The sequence below is a fragment of the Mustelus asterias genome, chromosome 1, assembly GCF_964213995.1.
Source record: "Mustelus asterias chromosome 1, sMusAst1.hap1.1, whole genome shotgun sequence".
Lineage (NCBI taxonomy): Eukaryota > Metazoa > Chordata > Chondrichthyes > Carcharhiniformes > Triakidae > Mustelus > Mustelus asterias.
Window position 1 is genome coordinate 194,503,904 of NC_135801.1, and position 27,969 is coordinate 194,531,872.

Genomic DNA, 27,969 nt, shown 5'->3' on the forward strand with positions numbered 1-27,969 from the left:
TCCCTAGTTGCCCTTCGAGGGCAGTTGAAAGTCAACCACATTGTTGTGGCTCTAGAGTCACATGTAGGCCAGACCAGGTGAGGATGGCGGATTTCCTTCCCTAAAGGACATTAGTGAACCAGATGGGTTTTTCCGACAATCGACAATGGTTTCATGGTCATCAGTAGATTCTTAGTTCTGGATATTTTTTATTGAATTCAAATCCAGCCATCTGTCGTGGTGGGATTCGAACCTGGGTCCCTCGAACATTAACTGAGTTTCTGGATAAATAGTCTAGCGATAATACGACTAGGCCATCACCTCCCCGAAAGATGAGGAGGAATTTCTTCTCTCAGAGGGTGGTGAATCTGTGGAAGGTTTTACCCAAAGACAGCTGTAGAGGCTGGGTGGTTAAGTATGTTCAAGGCTGAAATTTGATTTGATTTGTTTCGATTTATTATTGTCACATGTATTACTATACTGTGAAAAGTATTGTTTCTTGCACAAAGCATACCGTTCATAGAGAAGGAAAGGAGAGAGTGCAGAATGAATTGTTATAGTCATAGCTAGGGTGTAGAAAGATCAACTTAATGTGAGGTAGGTCCATTCAAAAGTCTGACAGCAGCAGGGAAGAAGCTGTTCTTGAGTCAGTTGGTACGGTGATCTCAGACTTTTGCATCTTTTTCCTGATGGAAGAAGGTGGAAGAGAGAATGTCCGGGTTGTGAGGGGCCCTTAATTATGCCGGCTGCTTTGCCGAGGCAGTGGGAAGTGTAGACAGATTTTTCATTGCATCATATAATTCCAACAGTGTAGGAGGAGGCCATTCACCCTATCTAGCCTGCACTGACAATAATCCCACCCAGGCCGATCCCCGTAACCCCATGTATTTACCCCGCTCATCTCCCCAATGCTATGGGGCAATTTAGCATGGCCAAATCCACCTAACCCACACACCAAGCTGCGAATTGAACCCAGGTCTCTGGTGCTGTGAGGCAGCAGTGCTAACCACTGTGCCACCGTGCCGTCCACCGTAGCACATATATCGTTAATATTTTGAAAGGAAATGATAGAAACTTGGGGGAGGGTGGGGAGCGGGGTGGGGGAGGGGGGTTGATGGGTGTTTGGGGTGTCCAGAACACGGGGATATAACCTTCAAAACAGAGGTAGGTCTTAGTAAGAAATTATCTGCTAATCATTTTATAAACTTGTCAGAAAATGCATTGAATATTACAGACATATGGACCCCGCCCCCAATCACTGCCCGCCCGCCCCCCCCCCCCCCCCCCAACCTTGATTGCCAGCCCCAACCCCTGACTGCTGGCCCCATCCCCCGATCGCTGGCCCCAACACCTGATCCCCGGCCCCACCGACCAGCTGATGCAAAGCTCCACCCTTCCGTCCCTTCCTACTGACCTTCCCCCCCAGCCTGCCCCCATCTGGCTCTGCCCCCGTCAGAACCCACCCCCTTAGGTCTTGCCTCCATCAGGCCCCATCCCTGGTGGGCAGTGCCAGGGTGCCTGGTGGGCAGTGCCAGGGTGCCAGGCTACCCAGCCACTGGGGACTTCAATGGCCTCTGATCCCACTGGCAAGGCCATCGCATCTGTTCCCTGTTAGTGGGGACCGCCTGTGATCCTTGCCGGTGAGAACCTGAACTGGTGAGGTGAGAAATGTGTGTCATTAACATTGGAATCAGGCTCGCGCCCTTCCCTGTCACGAGGCTGATTTTGCTGGCAGAACGCGGTGGGAAAAATCGCAAAAGGTGAGAAATCGAGCACGAACCCAATTTTTTTGCCTCTCGATCATCTTTCCCGTCCTGCTCCGCGACTCAAACAGCGGAACGGTGGGAAAATCCCACCCATTATCTCTGCCAGGGTCAGATCTCTGCCCGAGCATTAAAACAAGACATTGCCAATACTGACTGAGAGAGTCAGTTGACCTCTTGAGCCCAATGTGACCCAAATATCTGAAAGTCACAAAGGACCCAGCAAGAGATAAACCAATAGATTACTTCATGTGCTTCTGATGGGAATGGGGGTAAATTTCCTTGACAATGGACAACTGAATAAATGATTGGCGCAAACCTCCCTGAGACCATAAGATATAGGAGCAGAATTAGGCCATTTGGCCCATCGAGTCTGCTCCGCCATTCAATCATATCTGATATGATTCTCATCCCCATTCTCCTGCCTTTTCCCCATAACCCTTGATCCCCTTATTGATCAAGAACCTATCTATCTCTGTCTTGAAGACATTCAATGACCCGGCCTCCACAGCCCTCTGTGTCAATGAGTTCCACAGATTCACTACTCTGGCTGGAGAAATTCCTCCTCATCTCTGTTTTAAAGGATTGTCCCTTCACTCTGAGGTTGTGCCCTCAGGTTCTAGTCTCTCAAACTAATGGAAACATTCTCTCCATTCTATCTAGGCCTCTCAGCATTCTGTAAGTTTCAATTAGATCCCCTCCTCATCCTTTTAAGCTCCATCGAGTAGAGACCCAGGCTCCTAACAGAGTTCCAAAGGGAAAAATTGCCACTTCATTTGGAAGGGACCTTCTTGAGGTGATCCTTGATGGTCTGGCCTAACATCTCGGTAAGCTCAAGAAGACTTTCTATGGAGGAGCACTTATCAAAGTGATCCTTTCTGGCATCAGCCTAAGACATTGGCTCGCTCTAGAAGACTGAAGAAAATAGAAGACATTGTCCCTTCCAATGTTTGTCCAGGAGAAGATGAAGACCTTTTGATATCTCATGTCAACTCATGGAGGGAAGGATAAAAGAGAGAAGACTACTGACAAACAGACAAGAGGTTGTCACTTCCAGCCATGGAGGTCAGCTTCATCCATCCAGTTGTTCAGAGGATGTGGATATCATCAGCCATTGGGATCAAACAACCCTTGGTTTATCCCATCCCTAACTTCCATTCGGGACCATGGGTCCCCCCATGCCAACACTCCAGTTAAGAAAGCCCACCAATGCCTCTACTTTCTCAGAAGTCGAAAGACATTTGGCATGTCAGCTACGACTCTCACCAACTTTTACAGATGCAAAATGGAAAGCATTCTTACTGGTTGTATCACAGTTTGGTATGGCTCCTGCTCTGCCCAAGACCACCAGAAACATCAAAGGGTTGTGAATGAAGCCCAGTCCATCACGCAAACCAGCCTCCCATTCATTGACTCCGTCTACACTTCCTGCTGCCTTGGAAAAGCAACCAGTATAATCAAGGACCCCACGCATCCCAGGCATATTCTCTTCAACCTTCTTCCGTCGGGAAAAGATACAAAAGTCTGAGGTCACGTACCAACCGACTCAAGAACAGCTTCATCCCTGCTGCCATCAGATTTTTCAATGGACCTACCTCGCACTAAGTTGATCTTTCTCTGCACCCTAGGTATGACTGTAACACTACATTCTGCACCCTCTCCTTTCCTTCTCTATGAACGGTATGCTTTATCTGTATAGCGCGCAAGAAACAACACTTTTCACTGGATACTAATACATGTGACAATAATAAATCAAATCAAATCAGTAAACCATTGTCACCTATTATGAATCATATATCTTTTCTTCCTCCCTAGATTATGCAGCATATATATACTCCTTAACTAATTTAATACATGACCCTGAAAACACTTATGAATTCTTGAAGCCTATTTTAGTGATCTGTGGGTTCCAAACCCAAAGCTGGAGAGACATTAAGTTAAGGGAATGTGATGGCTTAGTGGTATTATTGCTAGACTATCAATCCAGAAATTCAGCTAATATTCTGGGGACGCAGGTTTAAATCCCACCACGGCAGATGGTGGAATTTAAATTAAATGAAAAATATTCAGAATTAATAATCTACTGATGACCATGAAACAATTGTCAATTGTCAGAAAAATCCATCTGGTTCACTGATGTCCTTGAGGGAAGGAAATCTGCCGTCCTTACCTGGTCTGGCCTACATGTGACCCCAGAGCCACAGCAATGTGGTTGACTCTCAACTGTCCTCTGAACAAGGGCAACTAGGGGTGGGCAATAAATACTAGCTAGCCAGTGATGCCCATGTCCCATAAATGAATTTTTTAAAAATTGGAAAAAGCTTTTCAAGCAAAGGGTGTGAGAAGTATGGACCTCTCGCCAACAAAAATCTCAATTAATAACTTTACATCAGAAATTTACAGATTCACTCCATTGCCTCTTGCCAATCCATGCCCCTACCCATGCCATGGACATTTATAGCTCCCATGCCAACTTAAGGCCAGCTCATGCCTTTAGCACTCTCCAAGCCCAGTCATCTAGTATCCATCATGGGCAGACCTCAGGAGCCATGTTGAAATGAAATAAAATAAAGGTCCAATTATCTATTACAGCTTTCACTACATCAAAAAACACTGACATTCATGAAAACCCATTCAAAATGTTTCAGTCTCCTCAAGTGCTGAATCCCTTGTAGCTGTATGATCTCCTCTTGTTCCTGTGTAACATCAGCTGAATAATGAAACCAGTAATCAGACTTACATAGGTATCCTGATCATATAGTTCAACAACGATGTTGGGTGGATTTTTGGCAGTGATGCTGGGATCACTGAAAATCTCCACTTCATAGAAGATTAGTGTCTGGTCCCAGGTGGGGTTCAAGGTGCCTTTGATAGTGACGGTCGCTTGACTTTGATGCAGGAATGAGACGATCGCATATGGGTCTGTAAGACAACAAACAAGCCATTCAACTTTGCACAAAGAACATAGAACCGAGTAGAGTCAGATTCAGCACAGTATGATTTGGTTTTTTACACATAGACAAAGGAGGGGTTCCAACTGCTATGCATCGCACCTGTTTTTGTGGGGCAAATTGAGGCACAGATAACTGATTTAGCAGTGGGACAATACTTAGACGGGCAATCAAAATACTGCAAACTGATACAGCGTTGCACAGAGTATGCAGCAGAAAGTTAGACCTTTTAGACTCCTCCCTGCTGGTGTTAATGCTCCAGGCAAGACTCCTCCCACTTCACTTCCTCTCACACTATCCGGCTATCCTTCTGTTCCTTTCCCATGTGATGAATATCTCATTCATGGTTTATTTGAATGTTCTAGAAGTAATTTGAGATTAGTGCGAAGATTATAGATTAACTGCAGGAACTGAATAAAAGCAACAAAAGCAGCTTGGAGTCGATTGCATTTCAAAGGTCGGGGTTCACTAGATCGGTCCTTGGGGGAAAGGGGGTGTCCTCTGATGAGAGGAGGTCTTGTGGCGCAATGGGTAACATCCCTGCCTCTGAACCAAAAGCTTGGGGTTTGAGCCCCTCCTCAAGACTTGATATCCAAGGAAAGTGTCTTCATAACGCAGTCAAACAGGTTGATTTTCAGCCTGTAAATCCTGCCAAGGTGCCAGTGGAAAGTGGGAGAGATTTCTGGTCAGCTATGTGATGGAAAGAATGTTGGAACTTCTACGCTCACTGCCCACAGCTCCAGACTACAACGTGCGTGCAAAAGTGTATGTTGTGACAGTGAGTCAAGCTTCCTGAATGAGTCGGCACGCACTACTGCCGGTGATGAGAGGCTGAGTAAGTTGACTTAGGGAGTTAAAAGCTCGAAAGGAAAGATCCTACAATATCAGGTGGGACTACTTAGCTGGAGGGCTGGAGACATGGGGCGGGATGGGGCTGGAGTAATGTGTACAGTTTTGGTCTCCTTACTTGAGAAAGGATATGCTGGCACTGGAGGTGGTGCAGAGGAGATTCACTCGGTTGATTCCGGAGTTGAGAGGGTTGGCTTATGAGGAGAGACTGAGTAGACTGGGCCTATACTCATTGGAATTCAGAAGAATATGGGGAATTTCAAGGTTTATCAAGTTTTTAGGTGTCCAGATCACCAACAACCTATCCTGGTCCCCCCATGCCGACACTATAGTTAATTAAGAAAGCCTACCAATGCCTCTACTTTCTCAGGAGGCGAAGGAAATTTGACATGTCCACCTCGACTCTTAGCAATTTTTACAGATGCACCACAGAAAGCATCGTTTCCGGATGTATCACAGCTTGGTATGGCTCCTGCTCTGCCCAGGACAACAAAGAAACTACAAAGGGCTGTGAACAAAGCCCAGTCCATCACGCAAACCAGCCTCCCATCCATTGACTCTGTCTACACTTAGACGGAGTCAATGGATGGGACACTGCTTAGTGAAAAGCAGCCAGCATAATTAAGGACCCCACGCACCCCGGGCATTCTCTCTTCCACCTTCATCCGTCGGGGGAAAGATATAAAAGTCTGAAACCACGAACCAACCGACTCAAGAACAGCTTCTTCCCTGCTTCCATCAGACTTTTGAATGGACCTATCACATATTAAGTTGATCTTCCTCTACACCCTAGCTATGACTGTGACATTACATTCCGCACCCTCTCCTTTCCTTCTCTATGAACGGTATGCTTTGTCTGTATAGCACACAAGAGACAATACTTTTCACTGTATCCCAATGTATGTGACAATAATAAATCAAATCAATTAAATTCAAATGGTTGAGTGGTTCTGGTGCTCTACAACGTGAGACTGGGAGATCAAATCCCAGCAAGGCAAGTTGTGAAACTTATTAAACGTCGGGCGATTTGAGGGCCAGTACCAGTTTAAATGACCTTGTAATCTGCTGAATTGCCCCTTAATGTCAGAGGAATTAGCAGGGTAAATGCCTGTGGTTACGGGGATAGGGCCAGGGTGGGATTGTGGTCGGTGCAGACTTGATGGGCCGAATGGCCTCCTTCTGCACTGTAGGGATTCTATGACTGAATTCTTGAGAAGATTGAACCCAAAAGGCCTGAAGTTCTGAGTGCAGGTTCCATAGACCAGACTTCTCTTTCCTCAGGTACAGAAGACTACGATGAATTCATTGAGGTATTTAAGATGATTAAACACAATGGTCGTGTCAATAGGGAAAAACTATTTCCGATGTGATGGGGACATCCAGACGAGGAACATAATAAAATTAGAATGACATAAAAACATAAGCACCATGAACAGGTGTAGACCATATGACCTTGAGAAGTTACTCTGTCATTCAATATGATCATGGCTGGTCTTCCGTCTCCTCCCCACTTTCCCATCTTGGTTTGATTTGATTTGATTTGATTTATTATTGTCACATGTATTAATTTACAGTGAAAAGTATTGTTTCTTGCACGCTATACAGACAAAGCATACCGTTCATAGAGAAGGAAAGGAGAGAGTGCAGAATGTAGTGTTACAGTCATAGCTAGGGTGTAGAGAAAGATCAACTTAATGCAAGGTAAGTCCATTCAAAAGTCTGATGCCCCTCATACCCCTTTGGGGAATATTCCAGCCCCATTGTGGCGGTGGAGGGCTGTAAAATGAGCTGATCAAGCCTTCATTGACTTTGGTGGAAATGGAAGATCCTGCCAGAGGGAGCAGCCATAGAATTCTACCCCTTGGACCCCTGAGTGGGCAAAGACCTGTCTATCCCAGCCTTAAATATACTCAATGATGAATCATCCACTTCCCTCTGGGATAGAGAGTTCCAAAGATTCACAACCGTTTCAGTGAAGCAACTTTACCTCATCCCAGTCCTAAGCAATTGTCCCCTTATTCTGAGACTGTGCCTCTGTGTTCAAGACTCCCCAGCCAGGGGAAACAACTTGGCAGTATCTAACCAATCAAAGTCCCTTCAGAATATCTATCAGAATCCTGTATGTTTCAATGAGATTGCACCTTACTCTCTCAAACGGCAAAGAGTAGAGCCTCACTTCAGTAAGACCTTTGACAAGGTCCCTCATGGCAGACTGGTGCAGAAGGTGAAGTCGCATGGGATCAGAGAAATGCTGGCAAGATGGATATAAAACTGGCTCGGTCAAAGAAGACAGAGGGTAGCAGTGAAAGGATGTGTTCCTGATTGGAGGCTGTGGCATTCCTCAGCGATCAGTGCTGGGACCTTTTCTGTTTGTAATATATATAAATGATTTGGAGGAAAATGTAACTGGTTTGATTAGTAAGTTTGTGGATGACACAAAGGTTGGTGGATTTGCGGATAATGATGAGGACCATCACAGGATACAGCAGGACATAGATAGGTTGGAGACTTGGGCAGAGAGATGGCAGATAGAGTTTAATCCGGACAAATGTGAGGTAATGCATTTTGGAAAGTCTAATACAGATAGGAAATATACAGTAAATGGCAGAACCCTTAAGAGTATTGATAGGCAGAGGGTTCTGGGCGAACAGGTACACAGGTCACTGAAAATGGCAACGCAGGTGGAGAAGGTAGTCAAGAAGGCATACGGCATGCTTGCCTTCATCGGCCAGGGCATTGAGTTTAAAAATTGGCAAGTCATGTTGTAGCTTTATAGAACCTTAGTTAGGCCACTCTTGGAATATAGTGGTTCAATTCTGGTCGCCACATTACCAGATGACACTAAAGTCGGTGGAGTTGTAGACAGTGCGGAGGGAAGTGGCAGGTTACAGAGGGACATAGATAAGCTGCAGAGCTGGGCTGAGAGGTGGCAAATGGAGTTTAATGTGGAAAAGTGCGAAGTGATTCACTTTGGAAGGAGTAACAGGAATACAGAGTACTGGGCTAATGGTAAGATACTTGGTAGTGTGGATGAACAGAGGGATCTGGGTGTCCATGTGCCTAGATCCCTGAAAGTTGGCACCCAAGTTGATAGGGTTGTTAAGAAGGCGTACGGTGTGTTAGCTTTTATTGGTAGAGGGATTGTGTTTCGGAGCCAAGAGGTCATGTTGCAGCTGTACAAAACTCTGGTGCGGCCGCACTTGGAGTATTGCGTACAGTTCTGGTTGCCGTATTATAGGAAGGATGTGGAAGTGTTGGAAAGGGTGCAGAGGAGATTTACCAGGATGTTGCCTGGTATGGTGGGAAAATCGTATGAGGAAAGGCTGAGGGGCTTGAGGTTGTTTTCGTTAGAGAGAAGAAGGTTAAGAGGTGACTTAATAGAGGCATACAAGATGATCAGAGGATTAGATAGGGTGGATAGTGAGAGCCTTTTTCCTCAGATGGTGATGGCTAACACGAGGGGACATAGCTTTAAATTGGGGGGTGATAGATATAGGACAGATGTTAGAGGTAGGTTCTTTACTCAGAGAGTAGCAAGGGCGTGGAATGCCCTGCCTGCAGCAGTAGCGGACTCGTCAACATTAAGAGCATTCAAATGGTTATTGGATAAACATATGGATGATATTGGAATAGTGTAGGTTAGATGGGCTATAGATTGGTTTCACTGGTCGGCGCAACATCGAGGGCCGAAGGGCCTGTACTGCGCTGTAATGTTCTATGTTCTAGAAGATGTGTAGGCTTTGGAGAGGGTACAGAAAAGATTTACCAGGATGTTGCCTGGTATGGAGGACATTAGCTATGAGGAGGGGTTGGAGAAACTTGGTTTGTTCTCACTGGAATGACGGAGATTGAGGTGCGACCTGATAGAAGTCTACAAGATTATGAGAGGTATGGACAGAGTGGATAGTCAGAAGCTTTTTCCCAGGGTGGAAGAGTCAATTAGGGGGCACAGGTTTAAGGTGCGAGGGGCAGGTTTAAAGGAGGTGTACGAGGGAAGTTTTTTTACACAGAGAGTGGTGAGTGCCTGGAACTCACTGCCGGGGCAGGTAGTGGAAACAGATACGATAGTGACTTTTAAGGGGTGTCTGGACAAATACATGAATAGGATGGGAATAGAGGGATATGGCCCCCGGAAGGGTAGGGGGTTTTAGTTAAGTCGGGCAGCATAGTCAGTGCAGGCTTGGAGGGCCGAAGGGCCTGTTCCTATGCTGTAATGTTCTTTGTTCTCTTGGTGCTCAATTTACTCAGCCTCTCATCACCGGCAGTAGTGCGTGCCGACTCATTCAGGAAGCTTGACTCACTGTCACAACATACACTTTTGCACGCACGTTGTAGTCTGGAGCTGTGGGCAGTGAGCGTAAAAGTTCCAACATTCTTTCCATCACATAGCTGACCAGGAATCTCTCCCACTTTCCACTGGCATTTTGGAAGGATTTACAGGCTGATAATCAACCTGTTTGACTGTGTTATGAAGATGCTTTCCTTGGACATCAAGGAATGATGAGGAGGGGCTCGAACCCCAAGCTTTTGGTTCCAAGGCAGGGATGCTACCCACTGCGCCGCAAGACCTCCTCTCATCAGAGGACTTCGCCTTTACCCCAAGGACCAATCTAGTGAACCTTGACTGTACTGTCTCCAATGCAAATATCACCTTCCTCCCATACAGAGACCAAATTACACACAGAATTCCAGTAATGATCTCATTACAAATGTAGCAAGCATTCTTTGTCTTGGATTCCAATCCTCTTGCAATGAAGGCCAACATGTCATTTGTCTTCCTAATTGTTTGCTATACCTTTGTGCTAACTTTTGACATTGCTTTTACCAGTACATGCTTTTTTAATAAAAACTTCTGCTTTTAAAGTGATTAGCTTCACACTTCCTGACACAATTCTCCATCGGGTCATCTTGTTGCTCAGGCATTTAGCCTGTCTAAATCTGACTAAAGCCACTTTGTGTCCTCTCCACAACTCACATTCCCACCTAGTTTTGTAGATACATTATCCACGATCTCCTCACCTAAACCATCAATATTGATTGGAAATAAGTAAAGTAAAGTTCATTAGTCACAAGCTTACATTGACACTGCAATGAAGTTACTGTGAAATTCCCCTAGTCGCCACACTCCGGCGCCTGTTCAGGTCGAAGCACCTAACCAGCGCATCTTTCACACTGTGGGAGGAAACCCACGCAGACACGGGAAAATGTGTAGACTCCACACAGAGAGTGACCCAAGCTGGGATTCGAACCCTGGTCCCTGGCGCTGTGAGGCAGCAATGCTAACCACTGTGCCACCGTGCCACCCCAGCACTGATTCTTGCTGAACTTCACCAATCACAGCCTGTTAATTTTAAAATGTCCCATTTATCCCCGCCCACTCTTTGCCTCCTGTCCATTACCTGGTGTGGCCCACATGTGTCTCCAGACCCACAGCAATGTGGTTGGATTTTAATTGCCCTCGGAAATAGCCGAGCACAGCATTCAGTTCAAGGACAATTAGGGATAGGCAATAAATGCTGGCTTTGCCAGTGACACCCACATCCCATGAATGGGTGGCACAGTGGCACAGTGGTTAGCATTGCTGCCTCACAGTGCCAGGGACTCAGGTTTGATTCCCAGTTTGGGTCACTGTGCGGAGTCTGCACGTTCTCCCCATGTCTGTGTGGGTTTCCTCCGGGTGTTCCGGTTTCCTCCCACAGTCCGAAAGATGTGCTGGTTAGGTGCATTGTCCATGCTAAATTCTCCCTCAGTGTACCTGAACAGGTGACGGAGTGTTGCGACTAGGGGATTTTCACAGTAACTTCATTGCAGTGTTAATATAAGCCTACTTGTCCTCTATCCTCTATCCATGCTAAGACATGAACACAAACTCCATATTTCCCCATCAGATACATCATCAAATGCCTCTCATATATTTTTCTCACACACTTTCCCTTCCACAAAACCATGTAGATCTTGCCTGACCATGCTATAATTATTTTCTGAATAGATTGTGTTGTAATATACCTTGAAGGAATAGCAGCACGCCAATACCAGAATTGAAGTGTTTCATGTGATCCAGCCACAGTTTTGCTTTGACCTGTGAGTGGAACCATTTCTGGGAAACTGTCACCAGGACCTCAGTCTCTCCACGATTGATTCTCAGGAATCAGTCTGGGGAGCCTTCTCTGCACTCGCTCTAGAGCAAGAACATCCTTCTTCAAATGAGACCAAAACTGCACACAACATTCCAGGTGTGGTTTCACCAAGGCCCTGTGTAATTGCAGCAAAAGATCCCTCAAATCCTCTCGCTATGGAGGCCAACATACCATTTGCCTTCTTCACCGCCAGCTGTACCTGCGTGCTTACCATCAGCGACTGGTGTACGAGGACAATGCAGTCACTGTACATTCCCCTCTCTTAAGTTTTAGCTGTTTGGGTAATAATCTGCCTTCCCGCTTTTGCTACCAAAGTGGATGTGGTCCACATTATACTGCGTCTGCCATGCATTTGCCCACTCGCTCAGCCTGTCCAAACTAAACTGAAGCATCTCTGAGAGTAAGAAGGCTGTGGGTAAGAACACATCACACACAGCCCTGCTGATGGTGTTTTCAAGGTCTCTCTCCACCCATGTATATCTTGATCTTATATGCTGAATATAAACAAATGAACCCACAGTAGTTTATACAATCCCTCATGAGTGATTGGTGCATTTATATCAATGTAAAAACATGACAGATTCCAATATTTTCTCAGAAACTGATGTCTGGCTAACTGCCCTGTTTTCTCTCTCCTTTTTTGAAGAGTGGTGTTACATTTTCCAACTTCCAATCTCTGGGACCAAGTTAGAATCCAGAGAGTTTTGGTAAACATAACCAACATATCTTCCATCTCTGCAGGGAGTTCTTTTAGAATTCTCGGACTTGGGCCATCAGATCCTGGAGCTTTGTTAACATTAGCCCCTTAAGATTTTCCAGTACTTTTTTTATAGAACATAGAACAGTACAGCACAGAACAAGCCCTTCGGCCCACGATGTTGTGCCGAGCTTTGTCTGAAACCCAGATCAAGCTATTTCCTCCCTATCATAGAACATAGAACATAGAACATTACAGCGCAGAACAGGCCCTTCGGCCCACGATGTTGCACCGACCAGTTATAAAAAAAAAAACTGTGACCCTCCAACCTAAACCAATTTCTTTTCGTCCATGAACCTATCTACGGATCTCTTAAACGCCCCCAAACTAGGCGCATTTACTACTGATGCTGGCAGGGCATTCCAATCCCTCACCACCCTCTGGGTAAAGAACCTACCCCTGACATCGGTTCTATAACTACCCCCCCTCAATTTAAAGCCATGCCCCCTCGTGCTGGATTTCTCCATCAGAGGAAAAAGGCTATCACTATCCACCCTATCTAAACCTCTAATCATCTTATATGTTTCAATAAGATCCCCTCTTAGCCGCCGCCTTTCCAGCGAAAACAATCCCAAATCCCTCAGCCTCTCCTCATAGGATCTCCCCTCCATACCAGGCAACATCCTGGTAAACCTCCTCTGCACCCTCTCCAAAGCCTCCACATCCTTCCTGTAATGTGGGGACCAGAACTGCACACAGTACTCCAAGTGCGGCCGCACCAGAGTTGTGTACAGTTGCAACATAACGCTACGACTCCTAAATTCAATCCCCCTACCAATAAACGCCAAGACACCATATGCCTTCTTAACAACCTTATCTACTTGATTCCCAACTTTCAGGGATCTATGCACACATATACCTAGATCCCTCTGCTCCTCCACACTATTCAAAGTCCTCCCGTTAGCCCTATACTCAACACATCTGTTATTCCTACCAAAGTGAATTACCTCACACTTCTCCGCATTAAACTCCATCCGCCACCTCTCGGCCCAACTTTGCAACCTGTCTAAGTCTTCCTGCAAACTACGACACCCTTCCTCACTGTCTACCACACCACCGACTTTGGTGTCATCAGCAAATTTGCTAATCCACCCAACTATACCCTCATCCAGATCATTAATAAATATTACAAACAGCAGTGGCCCCAAAACAGATCCCTGAGGTACACCACTTGTAACCGCACTCCATGATGAATATTTACTATCAACCACCACCCTCTGTTTCCTATCCGCTAGCCAATTCCTGATCCAATTTCCTAGATCACCCCCAATCCCATACATCTGCATTTTCTGCAGAAGCCTACCATGGTGAAGTACTCCACGTGCCTATCCAATAGCTTCTTAAATGTTCCTAAAGTTTCTGACTCCACTATCCCTGCAGGCAGTCCATTCCACACCCCAACCACTCTCTGCGTAAAGAACCTACCTCGGACATCCTTCCTATATCTTCCACCATGAACCCTATAGTTATACCCCCTAGTTACCGCTCCATTCACCCGAGGAAATAGTCTTTGAACGGTCACTCTATCTATCCCCCTCATCATCTTATAAACCTTTATCAAGTCTCCTCTCAACCTCCTTCGCTCCAAAGAGAAAACCCCAAGTTCCCTCAACCTTTCCTCATAAGACCTACCCTCCAAACCAGGCAGCATCCTGGTAAATCTCCTTTGCACTCTTTCCAGTGTCTCCACATCCTTCTTGTAGTGAGGTGACCAGAACTGCACACAATATTCCAAATGTGGTCTCACCAAGGTCCTGTACAGTAGCAGCATAACACCACGGCTCTTAAACTCAAACCCCCTGTTAATGAACGCCAACACACTATAGGCCTTCTTCACGGCTCTATCCACTTGAGTGGCAACTTTCAGAGATCTATGGATATGAACCCCAAGATCTCTCTGTTCCTCCACATTCTTCAGAACCCTACCTTTGACCCTGTAATCCACATTTAAATTTGTCCTACCAAAATTAATCACCTCACATTTGTCAGGGTTAAACTCCATTTGCCATTTTTCAGCCCAGCTCTGCATCCTATCTATATCTCTTTGCAGCCTACAACAGCCCTCCACCTCATCCACTACTCCACCAATCTTGGTGTCATCAGCAAATTTACTGATCCACCCTTCAGCCCCCTCCTCCAAGTCATTTATAAAAATTACAAATAGCAGAGGACCAAGCACTGATCCCTGTGGCACTCCGCTGGTAACCAGTTTCCAGTCCAAAAATTTTCCATCCACCACCACCCTCTGTCTTCTGTTAGATAGCCAGTTACCTATCCAATCGGCCAAACTTCCCTCTATCCCACACATCCTTACTTTCTTCATAAGCCGACCGTGGGGGACTCTATCAAACGCCTTACTAAAATCCATGTATATGACATCAACTGCCCTACCTTCATCTACACACTTAGTTACCTCCTCAAAAAATTCTATCAAATTTGTGAGGCAAGACTTGCCCTTCACAAATCCGTGCTGACTATCCCGGATTAAGCTGCATCTTTCTAAATGGTCGTAAATCCTATCCCTAAGGACCTTTTCCATCAACTTACCGACTTATGTTGCGATTCATTATCTTTGCTTGCTCACTCTGACTAGTCTCTGGGATGGCCTCTGCGAATGGAGTGTAGTTTGTGTTTCCTCTGAGGACATTTGCTGGGTCATTCACGGGTGGTGGCAGGAAGCACTTGCACGGTGGCACAGTGGTTAGCACTGCTGCCTCACAGCGTCAGGGACCCGGGTTCAATTCTGGCCTTGGGGCACTATCTATGTGGAGTTTGCACATTCTCCCCATGTCTGCGTGGGTTTCCTCCAGGTGCTCTGGTTTCCTCCCACAGTCCAAAGATGTGCAGGTTAGGTTGATGGGCCATGCTAAATTGCCCTTAGTGTCAGGGGGACTTGGGGTTAACATGTGGAGTTAGGGGGTTATGGGATAGGGCCTGGACGGGATTGTTGTCGGGGCAGGCTCGATGGGCTGAAAAGCCTCCTTCTTCTCCGTAAAGACTCTATGATTCGAAAGGGTACTGGAAATCTCGAACCCTCTCCCCAATAAAACACTGTTGAGTTTCAAAAATGAGACTGGTAGATTATTGTTTGGGCCTTGAGTAGATGGATTTAACATAGAATGGTGGATCATCATTGAAAGGTTAAATGGCCTCCTCCTATTCCTACATTCAACTGGTTTACTAATGCCCTTTACATAAGAACTAGGAGCAGGAGTAGGCCATCTGGCCCCTCGAGCCTGCTCCACCATTCAATAAGATCATGGCTGATCTTTTTGTGGCCTCAGCTCCACTTACCCGCCCGCTCACCATAACCCTTAATTCCTTTACTGTTCAAAAATGTATCTATCCTTGCCTTAACAACATTCAATGAGGTAGCGTCAAATGCTTCACTGGGCAGGGAATTCCACAGATTCACCATCCTTTGTGTGAAGAAGTTCCTCCTCACCTCAGTCCTAAATCTACTTCCCCCTATTTTGAGGCCATGCCCCCTAGTTCTAGTTTCACCCGCCAGTGGAAACAACTTCCCTGCTTCTATCTTATCTATTCCCTTCATAATCTTATATGTTTCCATAAGATCTCCCCTCATTCTTCTGAATTCCAATGAGTATTGCCCCAGTCTACTCAGTCTCTTCTCAAAAGCCAACCCTCTCAACTCCAGAATCAACCTAGTGAATCTCCTCTGCACCCCCTCCAGTGCCAGTATATCCTTTCTCAAGTAAAGAGACCAAAACTGTACACAGTACTCCAGGTGTGGCCTCACCAGCACCTTATACAGCTGCAACATAACCTCGCTGTTTTTAAATTCCATCCCTCTAGCAATGAAGGACAAAATTCAATTTGCCTTCTTAATTACCTGCTGCACCTGCAAACCAACTCCTTGAGATTCCTGCACAAGGACACCCAGGTCCCTCTGCACAGCAGCAAGCTGCAATTTTTTATCATTTAAATAATGGTCCATTTTGCTGTTATTCCTATCAAAGTGGATGACCTCACATTTACCAACATTGTACTCCATCTGCCAGACCCTCGCCCACTCACTTAGACTGTCTATATCCCTTTGCAGACTTTCAGCGTCCTCTGCACACTTTTCTCTGCCATCCATCTTAGTGTCATCTGCAAATTTTGACACACTACTCTTGGTCCCCAACTCCAAATCATCGATGTAAATTGTAAACAATTGCTGGTCCCAACACTGATCCCTGAGGCACACCACTAGTCACTGATCGCCAACCAGAAAAACACCCAGGTGCGGCACCTTGTCAAATGCCTTCTGGAAATCCAGATACACCACATCCACAGGATATTAATTGTCCCATTGATAAGACACAGCATGGGTTCATGAAGGGCAGGTCATGTTTGACTAATTTGGTGGAATTCTTTGAGAACATTACATGTGCAGTGGACAATGGGGAACCTGTGGATGTGGTGTATCTGGATTTCCAGAAGGCATTTGACAAGGTGCTGCACTAAAGACTGCTACATAAGATAAAGGTGCACGGTGTTACGGGTAATGTATTAACATGGATAGAGAATTGATTAACTAACAGAAAGCAAAGAGTGGGGGTAAATGGGTATTTTTCTGGTAGATTATTGGTAGTGTGTCAAAATTTGCAGATGACACTAAGATGGGTGGAAGAGCAAAGTGTGCAGAGGATGCTGAAAGTCTGCAAAGGGATATAGATAATCGAAGTGAGTGGGCGAGGGTCTGGCAGATGGAGTACAATGTTGGTAAATGGGATGTCATCCATTTTGGTAGAAATAACAGCAAAATGGACTATTATTTAAATGGTAAAAAATTGTAACATGCTGCTGTGCAGCGGGACCTGGGTGTCCTTGTGCAGGAATCTCAAGGTGTTGGTTTGCAGATGGAGCAGGTAATTAAGAAGGCAAATTGAATTTTGTCCTTCATTGCTAGAGGGATGGAATTTAAAAACAGCGAGGTTATGTTGCAGCTGTATAAGGTGCTGGTGAGGCCACACCTGGAGTACTGTGTACAATTTTGGTCTCCTTACTTGAGAAAGGATATACTGGCACTGGAGGGGGTACAGAGAAGATTCACTGGGTTGATTCCGGAGTTGAGAGGGTTGGCTTATGAGGAGAGGCCAAGTAGACTGGGGCTATGGTCATTGGAATTCAGAAGAATGAGGGGAGATCTTATAGAAACATATAAGATTATGAAGGGAATAGATAAGATAGAAGCAGGGAAGTTGTTTCCACTGGCGGGTGAAACTAGAACTAGGGGGCATAGCCTCAAAATAAGGGGAAGCAGATTTAGGACTGAGTTGAGGAGGAACTTCTTCACACAAAGGGCTGTGAATCTGTGGAATTCCCTGCCCAGTGAAGCAGTTGAGGCTACCTCATTGAATGGTTTTAAGGCAAGGATAGATAAATTTTTGAACAGTAAAGAAATTAAGGGTTATGGTGAGTGGGCGGGTAAGTGGAGCTGAGTCCACAAAAAGATCAGCCATGATCTTATTGAATGGCGGAGCAGGCTCGAGGGGCCAGATGGCCTACTCCTGCTCCTAGTTCTTATGTTCACAGGTTCCCCATTGTCCACTGCACATGTAATGTTCTCAAAGAATTCCATCAAATTAGTCAACCATGACCTGCCCTTCATGAACCCAAGCTGCATCTTACCAATGGGACAATTTATATCCAGATGTCTCGCTATTTCTTCCTTGCTGATAGATTCAAGCATTTTCCCTACTACAGAGGTTAAGCTAACCGGCCTAGAGTTACCTGCATTTTGTCTACCTCCTTTTTTAAACAGTGGCGTCACATTTGCTGTTTTCCAATCTGCGGGAACCACCCCAGAGTCCAGCGAATTTTGGTAAATTACCACAAGTGCATTTGCTATTTCTCCCGCCATCTCTTTTAGTACCCTGGGATGCATTCCATCAGGACCAGGAGACTTGTCTACCTTTAGCCCCATTAACTTGCCCAACACTACCTCTTTCATGATAATGATAGTTTTTAGGTTCTCACCTGCCTGTCATCAATTTTTGGCATGTTATTTGTGTTTTCCACTGTGAAGACCGACACAAAATACCTGTTCAATTCCTCAGCCATTTTCTCATTTCCAGTTATTCCATCCCCCTTCTCATCCTCTAAAGGACCAATGTTTACTTTAGCCACTCTTTTTTGTTTTATATATTTGTAGAAACGTTTGCGATCTGTTTTTATATTCTGAGCTAGTTTACTCTCATAATCCATCTTACTTTTCTTTATAGCTTTCTTCGTGGCTTTCTGCTGACCTTTAAAGATTTCCCAATCCTCTCGATTCCCACTAATCTTTGCCACTTTGTATGCATTTTCTTTCAATTTGATACCCTCCTTTATTTCCTTAGATATCCATGGCTGATTATCTCTTTTTCTACAGTCCGTCCTTATCACTGTCTATACTTTTGCTGAGCACTGTGAAAGATCGCTTTGAAAGTCCTCCACTGTTCCTCAATTGTCCCACCATAAAGTTTTTGCTCCCAGTCTACCTTAGCCAACTCCTCCCTCATCCCTTTGTAGTCTCCTTTGTTTAAGCACAAGACAGGGCATGCTGTCAGTCTCATTTCATTTATTTGTTCATGGGTTTCACTGGCAAAGCCAGCATTTATTGCCCATCCTGAATTGCCCTTGAACTGAATGATTTGCTGAGCCATTTCTGAGGGCAGTTAAAAGCCAACCACAGTGCTGTAGGTCTGGAGACACAGGTAGGCCAGGCCAGATAAGGACGGCAGATTTCCTTCCCTAAAATATATGAATGAACCAGATGTGTTTTTACGACAATAGACAATAGTTTCATGATCATCATTAGACTTTTGATTTCAGGTTTTTTTACAGAGATCAAATTTCAATACGGTGGGATTTGAACCCAGATCCCCAGAGCACGACGCTGTGTCTCTGAATTACTTGCCAAAAGACAGTGGGCAGCACGGTGGCACAGTGGTTAGCACTGCTGTCACATAGCGCCAGGGACCCGGGTTCATAAGAACATAAGAAATAGGAGCAGGAGTAGGCCATCTAGCCCCTCGAGCCTGCCCCGCCATTCAATAAGATCATGGCTGATCTGAAGTGGATCAGTTCCACTTACCCGCCTGATCCCTATAACCCCTAATTCCCTTACCGATCAGGAATCCATCTATCCGTGATTTAAACATATTCAATGAGGTAGCCTCCACCACTTCAGTGGGCAGAGAATTCCAGAGATTCACCACCCTCTGAGAGAAGAAGTTCCTCCTCAACTCTGTCCTAAACTGACCCCCCTTTATTTTGAGGCTGTGCCCTCTAGTTCTAGCTTCCTTTCTAAGTGGAAAGAATCTCTCTATCTCTACCCTATCCAGCCCCTTCATTATCTTATAGGTCTCCATAAGATCCCCCCTCAGCCTTCTAAATTCCAACGAGTACAAACCCAATCTGCTCAGTCTCTCCTCATAATCAACACCCCTCATCTCTGGTATCAACCTGGTGAACCTTCTCTGCACTCCCTCCAAGGCTAATATATCCTTCTGCAAATAAGGGGACCAATACTGCACACAGTATTCCAGCTGTGGCCTCACCAATGCCCTGTACAGATGCAGCAAGACATCTCTGCTTTTATATTCTATCCCCCTTGCGATATAGGCCAACATCCCATTTGCCTTCTTGATCACCTGTTGCACCTGCAGACTGGGTTTTTGCGTCTCATGCACAAGGACCCCCAGGTCCCTCTGCACAGCAGCATGTTGTAATTTCTTTCCATTTAGATAATAATCCAATTTGCTATTATTTCTTCCAAAGTGAATAACCTCGCATTTGTCAACGTTATACTCCATCTGCCAGATCCTCGCCCACTCACTCAGCCTGTCCAAATCTCTCTGCAGACCTTCTACGCCCTCCACACGATTCACTTTTCCACTTATCTTTGTGTCGTCTGCAAACTTTGTTACCCTACACTCAGTCCCCTCCTCCAGATCGTCTATATAAATGGTAAATAGTTGAGGCCCCAGTACCGATCCCTGCGGCACGCCACTAGTTACCATCTGCCAACCAGAAAAGCACCCATTTATTCCGACTCTCTGCTTCCTGTCGGATAGCCAATCCCCAATCCACGCTAACACCCTACCCCCAACTCAGTGTGACCCAATCTTCTTCAGCAACCTTTTGTGAGGCACCTTATCAAACGCCTTTTGGAAATCCAAAAACACCGCATCCACCGGTTCCCCTCCGTCAACCGCACTAGTCACATCTTCATAAAAATCCAACAAGTTCGTCAAGCACGACTTTCCCCTCATGAATCCATGCTGCGTCTGCTTAATCGAACCAGTCTTATCCCGATGGCCTGCTATTTCTTCTTTAATGATGGATTCCAGCATTTTCCCAACTACAGACGTTAAGCTAACCGGCCTGTAGTTACCTGCCTTTTGTCTATTTCCTTTTTTAAACAGCGGTGTAACATTAGCCGTTTTCCAATCCGCCAGCACTACCCCAGAATCCAACGAATTTTGATAAATAACCACTAACGCATCCGCTATTACCTCTGACATTTCTTTCAGTACCCTGGGATGCATTCCATCCGGGCCCAGGGACTTGTCCACCTTCAGTCCCGTTAGTCTACCAAGCACTGCCTCCCTGGTAACATTAATTGTATTGTTCGATTTCTGACTGGGGTCACTGTGCGGAGTCTGCAAGTTTTCTCTGTGTCTGCGTGGGTTTCCTCCAGGTGCTCCAGTTTCCTCCCACAGTCTGAAAGATGTTCTGGTTAGGTGCCCAGTGAAGCAGTTGAGGCTACCTCATTGAATGTTCTTAAGACAAGGATAGATAAATTTTTGAACAGTAAAGGGGGTTAAGGGTTATGGTGAGTGGGCGGGTAAGTGGAGCTGAGTCCACGACAAGATCAGCCATGATCTTATTGAATCGCGGAGCAAGCTCGAGGGGCCAGATAGCCTACTCCTGCTCCTAGTTCTTATGTTCTTATGTTCTTACATGCTGGTTAGGTGCATTGGCCACGCTAAATTCTCCCTCAGTGTACCAGAACTTGTGCCGGAGTGTGGCGACTGGGGGATTTTCACAGTAACTTCATTGCAATGCGGTGTTAATGTAAACTGACTTGTGACACTAATGAATAAAATTTAAAACAATACCACTACTCATCCACCTCTCAACTACACAGGAGTCTCGGCCCCACCCTCTGGTTAACTCTTAATGCCTCATTTAGAGATGAAACAATAAATCAGTGCTTCCCAGATGTAAAAGTCAAGCACACGATCAGGCTTGGTTTAGATATTCCCCGTGGACCCAGCCCTGCCACACATGTGCTGATGCACCTGCCAACACTGGGTAGATGCCAGGGGGTAGGAATTGGAAGGGAGCGGGGTTGTGAAACCAAACTCTGAGGGACTGGCAGAATGGGCAACAAGCAATTTGCTTTCTCACAACCCTGTCCAAATATCTTTTCTCTTGATTTCCACTCACTTGACACCGGGTGTAAAATAAGTTGTCCATTTGCTACTGGCAATCATGCTGCCCCCTCCCCCACTGTTCCCCTGACCCCATTCCCTTTGTCTCACCTCAACCCTCCCCCAGCGAGCATTCTCTGAAGGTTAACGTGCAGGTTCAGTCGGCAGTTTGGAAGGCAAATGCAATGTTCGCATTCATGTCGAGAGGGCTAGAATTCAAGGGCAGGGATGTACTTCTGAGCTGTACAGGGCTCTGGTCAGACCCCATTTGGAGCACTGTGAGCAGTTTTGGGCCCCGTATCTAAGGAAGGATGTGCTGGCTTTGGAAAGGGTCCAGAGGAGGTTCATAAGAATGATCCCTTGAATGAAGAGCTTGTTGTATGAGGAACGGTTGAGGACTCTGGGTCTGTACACGTTAGAGTTTAGAAGGATGAGGGGGGGATCTTATTGAAACTTACAGGATACTGCGAGGCCTGGATAGAGTGGACGCGGAGAGGATGTTTCCATAGTAGGAAAAACTAGAACGAGGGCACAAACTCAGGCTATAGTGACGATCCTTTAAAACGGAGATGAGGAGGAATTTCTTCAGCCAGAGAGTGGTGAATCTGTGGAACTCTTTGCCGCAGAAGGCTGTGGAGGCCAGGTCATTGAGTGTCTTTAATTCAGAGATAGATAGGTTCTTGATTAATAAGGGGATCAGGTGTTATGGGGAAAAGGCAGGAGAATGGGGATGAGAAAAATATCAGCCATGATTGAATGGCGGAGCAGACTCGATGGGCCGAGTGGCCTAATGCTGCTCCTATGTCTTATGGTCTTATGTATTGAAGATGATCAATTGGTGTGACTATGGGGTGCTTGGGGACCAGCAGAAGCTGTGAAGGGCCGAATGGCCTCCTTTTGTGGCTGTACGATTCTCATACAATCCTGTGGGCCAGGCGAGTGGGGGGAGGGCCCGTCAAAAACATATTTCTTTTTCAAATCCTGAGGTAAAACCACAAAAAAAAAGAGAAACGATGTGTCGCGGAGGCAGAAGGTGTTAATTTTGCCACGTGTGGAAATCATTGACTATTTCTTTTTGTTCCAGAGCAAGGAACGATTTGTGGAAAAAAAAAGGAGCCCTTTTTTTCAATCCGAGGTCATGAGGTTGCTGCTGCAGGAATTTCCAGCAGTCCCCAGTTGGGCTACTTTTCACAATAAACAGGAATATATCTATATATAAAAACCCGTACTGGCAGGGGTTTGGGAAGGATCTTACATGTTGCAGCTTGTTCAGAGAGCTCTCAATCACTGTCACTGCAGTGAAGAGACCTTTTTTTTTGAAAAAGAACTTTCTTTCCATCGCCCGCACGCACTGGCCTCGATTACAACACGAGATCAAAGCGCAAACTTGGATTTTCCATCAGCAAACTCAATTTCCCTCCCCTTTTCCTCCCTCACATTCGCTCTCCTGTATGTTTAGCTTTTATAACTTTTCCCAGGGCAGCTGTTCACTTCTGCATTTTCCCTGTTTCGTAACCTAATCTTTCCCTCTCTCTTCACTCCCCCCCCCCCCCCCCCCCCCCGCCCCCCACTCCATTCTGTGGACCACACACGTGCAGACCCCTATAACCTCCCGTTAAAAAGGGAAACCCCTGCCTCACTTGGAGGCCCCACTCCTGGTTAGACGTTGGTAGCTTCGAGTCTCCACTCGATGGTCTCGTGGTATTATCGCTCGACCATTAATCCAGAAACTCAGCTCATGTTCTGGGGATCCCGGTTCGAATCCCACTATAGCAGAATTTGAATTCAATAAAAATATCTGGATTAAAATTCTACTGAAGACCACGAAACCATTGTCGATTGTCGGAAAAACCCATCTGGTTCACTAATGGCCTTTAGGGGAGGAAATCCTTACCTGGTCTGGCCGACATGTGACTCCAGAGCCACAGCAATGTGTTGACTCAAGGACCCCGTGCACCCCAGACATATTGGCTGGAATTTTACCGTCACGCCAGCCCTAGAAATGGGGCGGGCGCGGCTCGCAGAACAGAACTTTCCGTTGGCTTCGGGCAGGATTTTACGAGCCTCACCCAAGCGAGGTCGTAAAATACCAGCCATTCTCTGAGATTGTCACTGAACAGTAATCCAGAGACCCAGAGTAATGCTCGGGGGACCTGAGTTCGAATCCCACCACGTCAGTTGGTGAAATTGAATTCAATGAAAATCTGGAATTAAAAATCTAATGAACTGACTGTTGTAAAAACACGCCTGGTTCACTAATGTCCTTTCGGGAAGGAAATCTGCGATACTTGCTGTTGAAAAGAGTTCTCAAAATGTTCTGGCGAATATAAATCCCTCAACTAATACCACTGAGGAAAAGGATGACCCTGTCATTATCACACTATTATGAGTGGGATCTTGCTGTGCATAAAGTAACTATTGCTTTTTCTACCTCTTTCTAACTTACAGCAGTTCATTGACGTCGTGAAAAACACGACGCAATATGCCCAAGAACTTTCATTCATTTTACAGGGCCTGAGCATCACTGGCTGGCCAACATTTATTGCCTATCCCTAACTGCCCTCTAAGGGCAGTAGAGAGTCAACCACATTGCTGTGGCTCTGGAGTCACATGTAGGCCTGACCAGGTAGGGATGGCAGATTTGCTTCCCTAGTGAGCCAGATGGGTTTTTCCAACAATCAACAACGGGTTGGTTCATGGACATCAGTGGACTTTTAATCGCTTCCCCTAGATGCGGCAGCATTAATGAAATAATTCTGCCTTCCTCACTTACTAAAGATTGGCTAAGGACAGTAATCCTTTAAAAGCCTTGTCAGAGAGCCTTAAATCATGACTTTTACATCATATTTGTTACTCAACAATGGGTCTGTATTTTATCATTCATGGGATGTGGGTGTCGCTGGCAAGGTCAATATTTGTTGACCATCTCTGAGGGGCCTTGAGGAGGTAATGGTGAGCCACTTCGGCTGAGTGACTTGCTCGGCCATTTCAGAGGGCAGTTAAAAGCCAACCACATTGCTGTGGCTCTGGAGTCACATGTAGGCCAGACCGGGTAAGGACGGCAGATTTACTTCCCTAAAGGACATTAGTGAACCAGATGGGATTTTCATGACAAAACAGTAGTTTCTTCAACACCATTACAAATACTCGTTTTTGTTTGAACTCCAGATTTATTTAATTGAATGAAGTCCCCAGGGTGGGATTTGAATTGATGACTCTGAATCATCAATCCAGAGGTCTCTTTATTATAAATACAATAACACAGTCACAATATCCTTGCTTCTGTATTTCCAAGTACCTATGTCTTACATAGAAACATAGAAACTAGAAGCAGGAGGAGGCCATTCGGCCCTTCGAGCCAGGCTCCACCATTCATTGTGATCATGGCTGATCATCGAATTCAATATCCTGATCCCCCCTCCCCCCATATCCCTTGATCCCTTTAGCCCCAAGAGCTATATCTAATTTCTTCTTGAATCAGACGTTTTGGCCTCAACTACATTCTGTGACAGTGAATTCCACACATTCACCACCCTCTGGGTGAAGAAATTTCTCCTCACCTCAGGCCTAAAAGGTTTACCCCCTTATCCTCAAACTGTGACCCCTAATTCTGGACTCCCCCCCCACCATTAGGAACATTCTTTCTGAATCTAGCCTGTCGAACCCTGTTAGAATTTTACTGGTTTCTGACTGAATATGTTGATGTCAATCAGTCTCTGTGAAGGAGGCCTGTTTGCTTCAGGCCTCATCTTGAGAACCATCCAGCTGGGATGGACCCCGGGAACGCTATGCTGTCTGATTGGCGCCAGGGAAGTATTCACGCCTCACCCTTCCCCATCTGCCGCCACATCTGGGTTGAGCCATTGTGTAAACACGCTGCTCTGTGCACCTGCAGTCCCTACCCATCCACTGTGTCCCGAGACAACTTTATCTCTGCTCTTAAGCTCTGCTGGGGCCAGGTTTCCACGTGTGGGAGACCAAGAGTAGGGCTCATAAATATAAGACAGTTACTCACACATCTGAAAGGTATGCAAGGAGAAACTTAATGATGCAGAACCTCGTGAGAATGTGGAACTCAGTACCACAAAGACCAGTTGAAGCAAATAACAGGAGGGGTTTCAGAGTAAGATAGATAAACACATGAGTGGTAAAGGAAGAAAAGGATAGTTGAGAGGGTTAAATGTGTGTGTGGGGGATGCTTGGGAGGAGACTCATGTGAACAAAGAAGAACAAAGAACAGTACAGCACAGGAAACAGGCCCTTCAGCCCTCCAAGCCTGTGCTGCTCCTTGGTCCAACTAGACCAATCGTTTGTATCCCTCCATTCCCAGGCTGCTCATGTGACTATCCAGGTAAGTCTTAAACGATGTCAGCGTGCCTGCCTCCACCACCCTACTTGGCAGCGCATTCCAGGCCCCCACCACCCTCTGTGTAAAAAACGTCCCTCTGATATCTGAGTTATACTTCGCCCCTCTCAGCATGAGCCCGTGACCCCTCGTGAGTATAAGACCCTTTGTGGAGTATAAGCAGTATCAGAAATGGATCAGTTGGCCCGTCCCAGTGTTTAAGACTCTCCATGTACTCCCACGCCAAAGTCATCCTTTATATTCCCAGTCTACTTTTCCCAGGAGCGATCCCTCAGCACGGCAGAGTGATTAGCTCTCAAACCACCACCGGCAAGAATGTTCCCAAAAACACTCAGGAACTCCACTCAGGTGGAAATTCCTCCCTCGCGGAGAGACGTTCACTGGACAAAGCTCAGGGCTGGTGTTGCGGTTAATCCGGGACACGACACATTGGAGAGGATATTGGAGAGGGTGAAATTTACTCGAATCATATCGGGGGTGGTTGGCTTCAGTTACGCAGAGAGGCGGGAGAAGCTGGCTTTGTTTCCCTGACAACAAGGAAGATTAAGAGGGACTTTACTAAAGGTGGCCGACATCGCGGGCGCTTTAGTGACAGTGAACGAGGGAAAGGTTCCCAGTGACAGAATGATCAGTTCCCAGACAGCACAAAGGTCACCAGCAAGACAACCACTCAAGAGAAATCTGAATTAATTAATTAAATTAATCTTAATAGGGGCAGCACGGTGGCACAGTGGTTAGCACTGCTGCCTCACAGCGTCAGAGACCCGGGTTCGATTCCCGACTTGGGTCACTGTCTGTGTGCAGTCTACACGTTCTCCCCGTGTTTGTGTGGGTTTCCTCCGGGTGCTCCGGTTTCCTCCCGCAGTCTGAAAGATGTGCTGGTTAGGTGCATTGGCCATGCTAAATTCTCCCTTCGTGTACCCGAACAGGTGCCGGAGTGTGGTGACTAGGGGAATTTCACAATAACTTCATTGCAGTGTTAATGGAAGCCTACTTGTGACACTAATAAACTTAAACTGAAGCTTAATCAACTGCCTTCGTTTCCTCATAGTTCCTGTATCAAACTCAAATTTATCTCACTGCTCCACTCTCTCCCCATTACCCTGTATCAACCCCAAACTAACTCCACTGCTCCACTCTCTCCCCATTACCCTGTATCAACCCCAAACTAACTCCACTGCTCCACTCTCTCCCCATTACCCTGTATCAACCCCAAACTAACTCCACTGCCCCACTCTCTCCCCATAGCCCTGTATCAACCCCAAACTAACTCCACTGCCCCACTCTCTCCCCATAGCCCTGTATCAACCCCAAACTAACTCCACTGCCCCACTCTCTCCCCATAGCCCTGTATCAACCCCAAACTAACTCCACTGCCCCACTCTCTCCCCATAGCCCTGTATCAACCCCAAACTAATCCTACTGCCCCATTCTCTCCCCATAGCCCTGTATCAACCCCAAACTAACTCCACTGCCCCACTCTCTCCCCATTACCCTGTATCAACCCCAAACTAACTCCACTGCCCCACTCTCTCCCCATAGCCCTGTATCAACCCCAAACTAATCCTACTGCCCCATTCTCTCCCCATAGCCCTGTATCAATCCCAAACTAACTCCACTGCCCCACTCTCTCCCCATTACCCTGTATCAACCCCAAACTAACTCCACTGCCCCACTCTCTCCCCATAGCCCTGTATCAACCCCAAACTAATCCTACTGCCCCATTCTCTCCCCATAGC

At 46.2% G+C, this 27,969-nt stretch overlaps 1 protein-coding gene across 3 annotated transcripts in view; it reads right to left on the reverse strand.

The window, feature by feature from the left end:
• dysf (dysferlin, limb girdle muscular dystrophy 2B (autosomal recessive)) overlaps nt 1-27,969 on the reverse strand; it is a 334,329-nt gene that overhangs the window by 99,019 nt on the left and 207,341 nt on the right. For all 3 annotated transcript variants that reach the window (XM_078224513.1, XM_078224514.1, XM_078224512.1), the window contains one exon: nt 4,483-4,664. In XM_078224513.1, the coding sequence (XP_078080639.1) occupies nt 4,483-4,664 (182 nt within the window). The remainder of the gene's footprint in view (nt 1-4,482; nt 4,665-27,969) is intronic.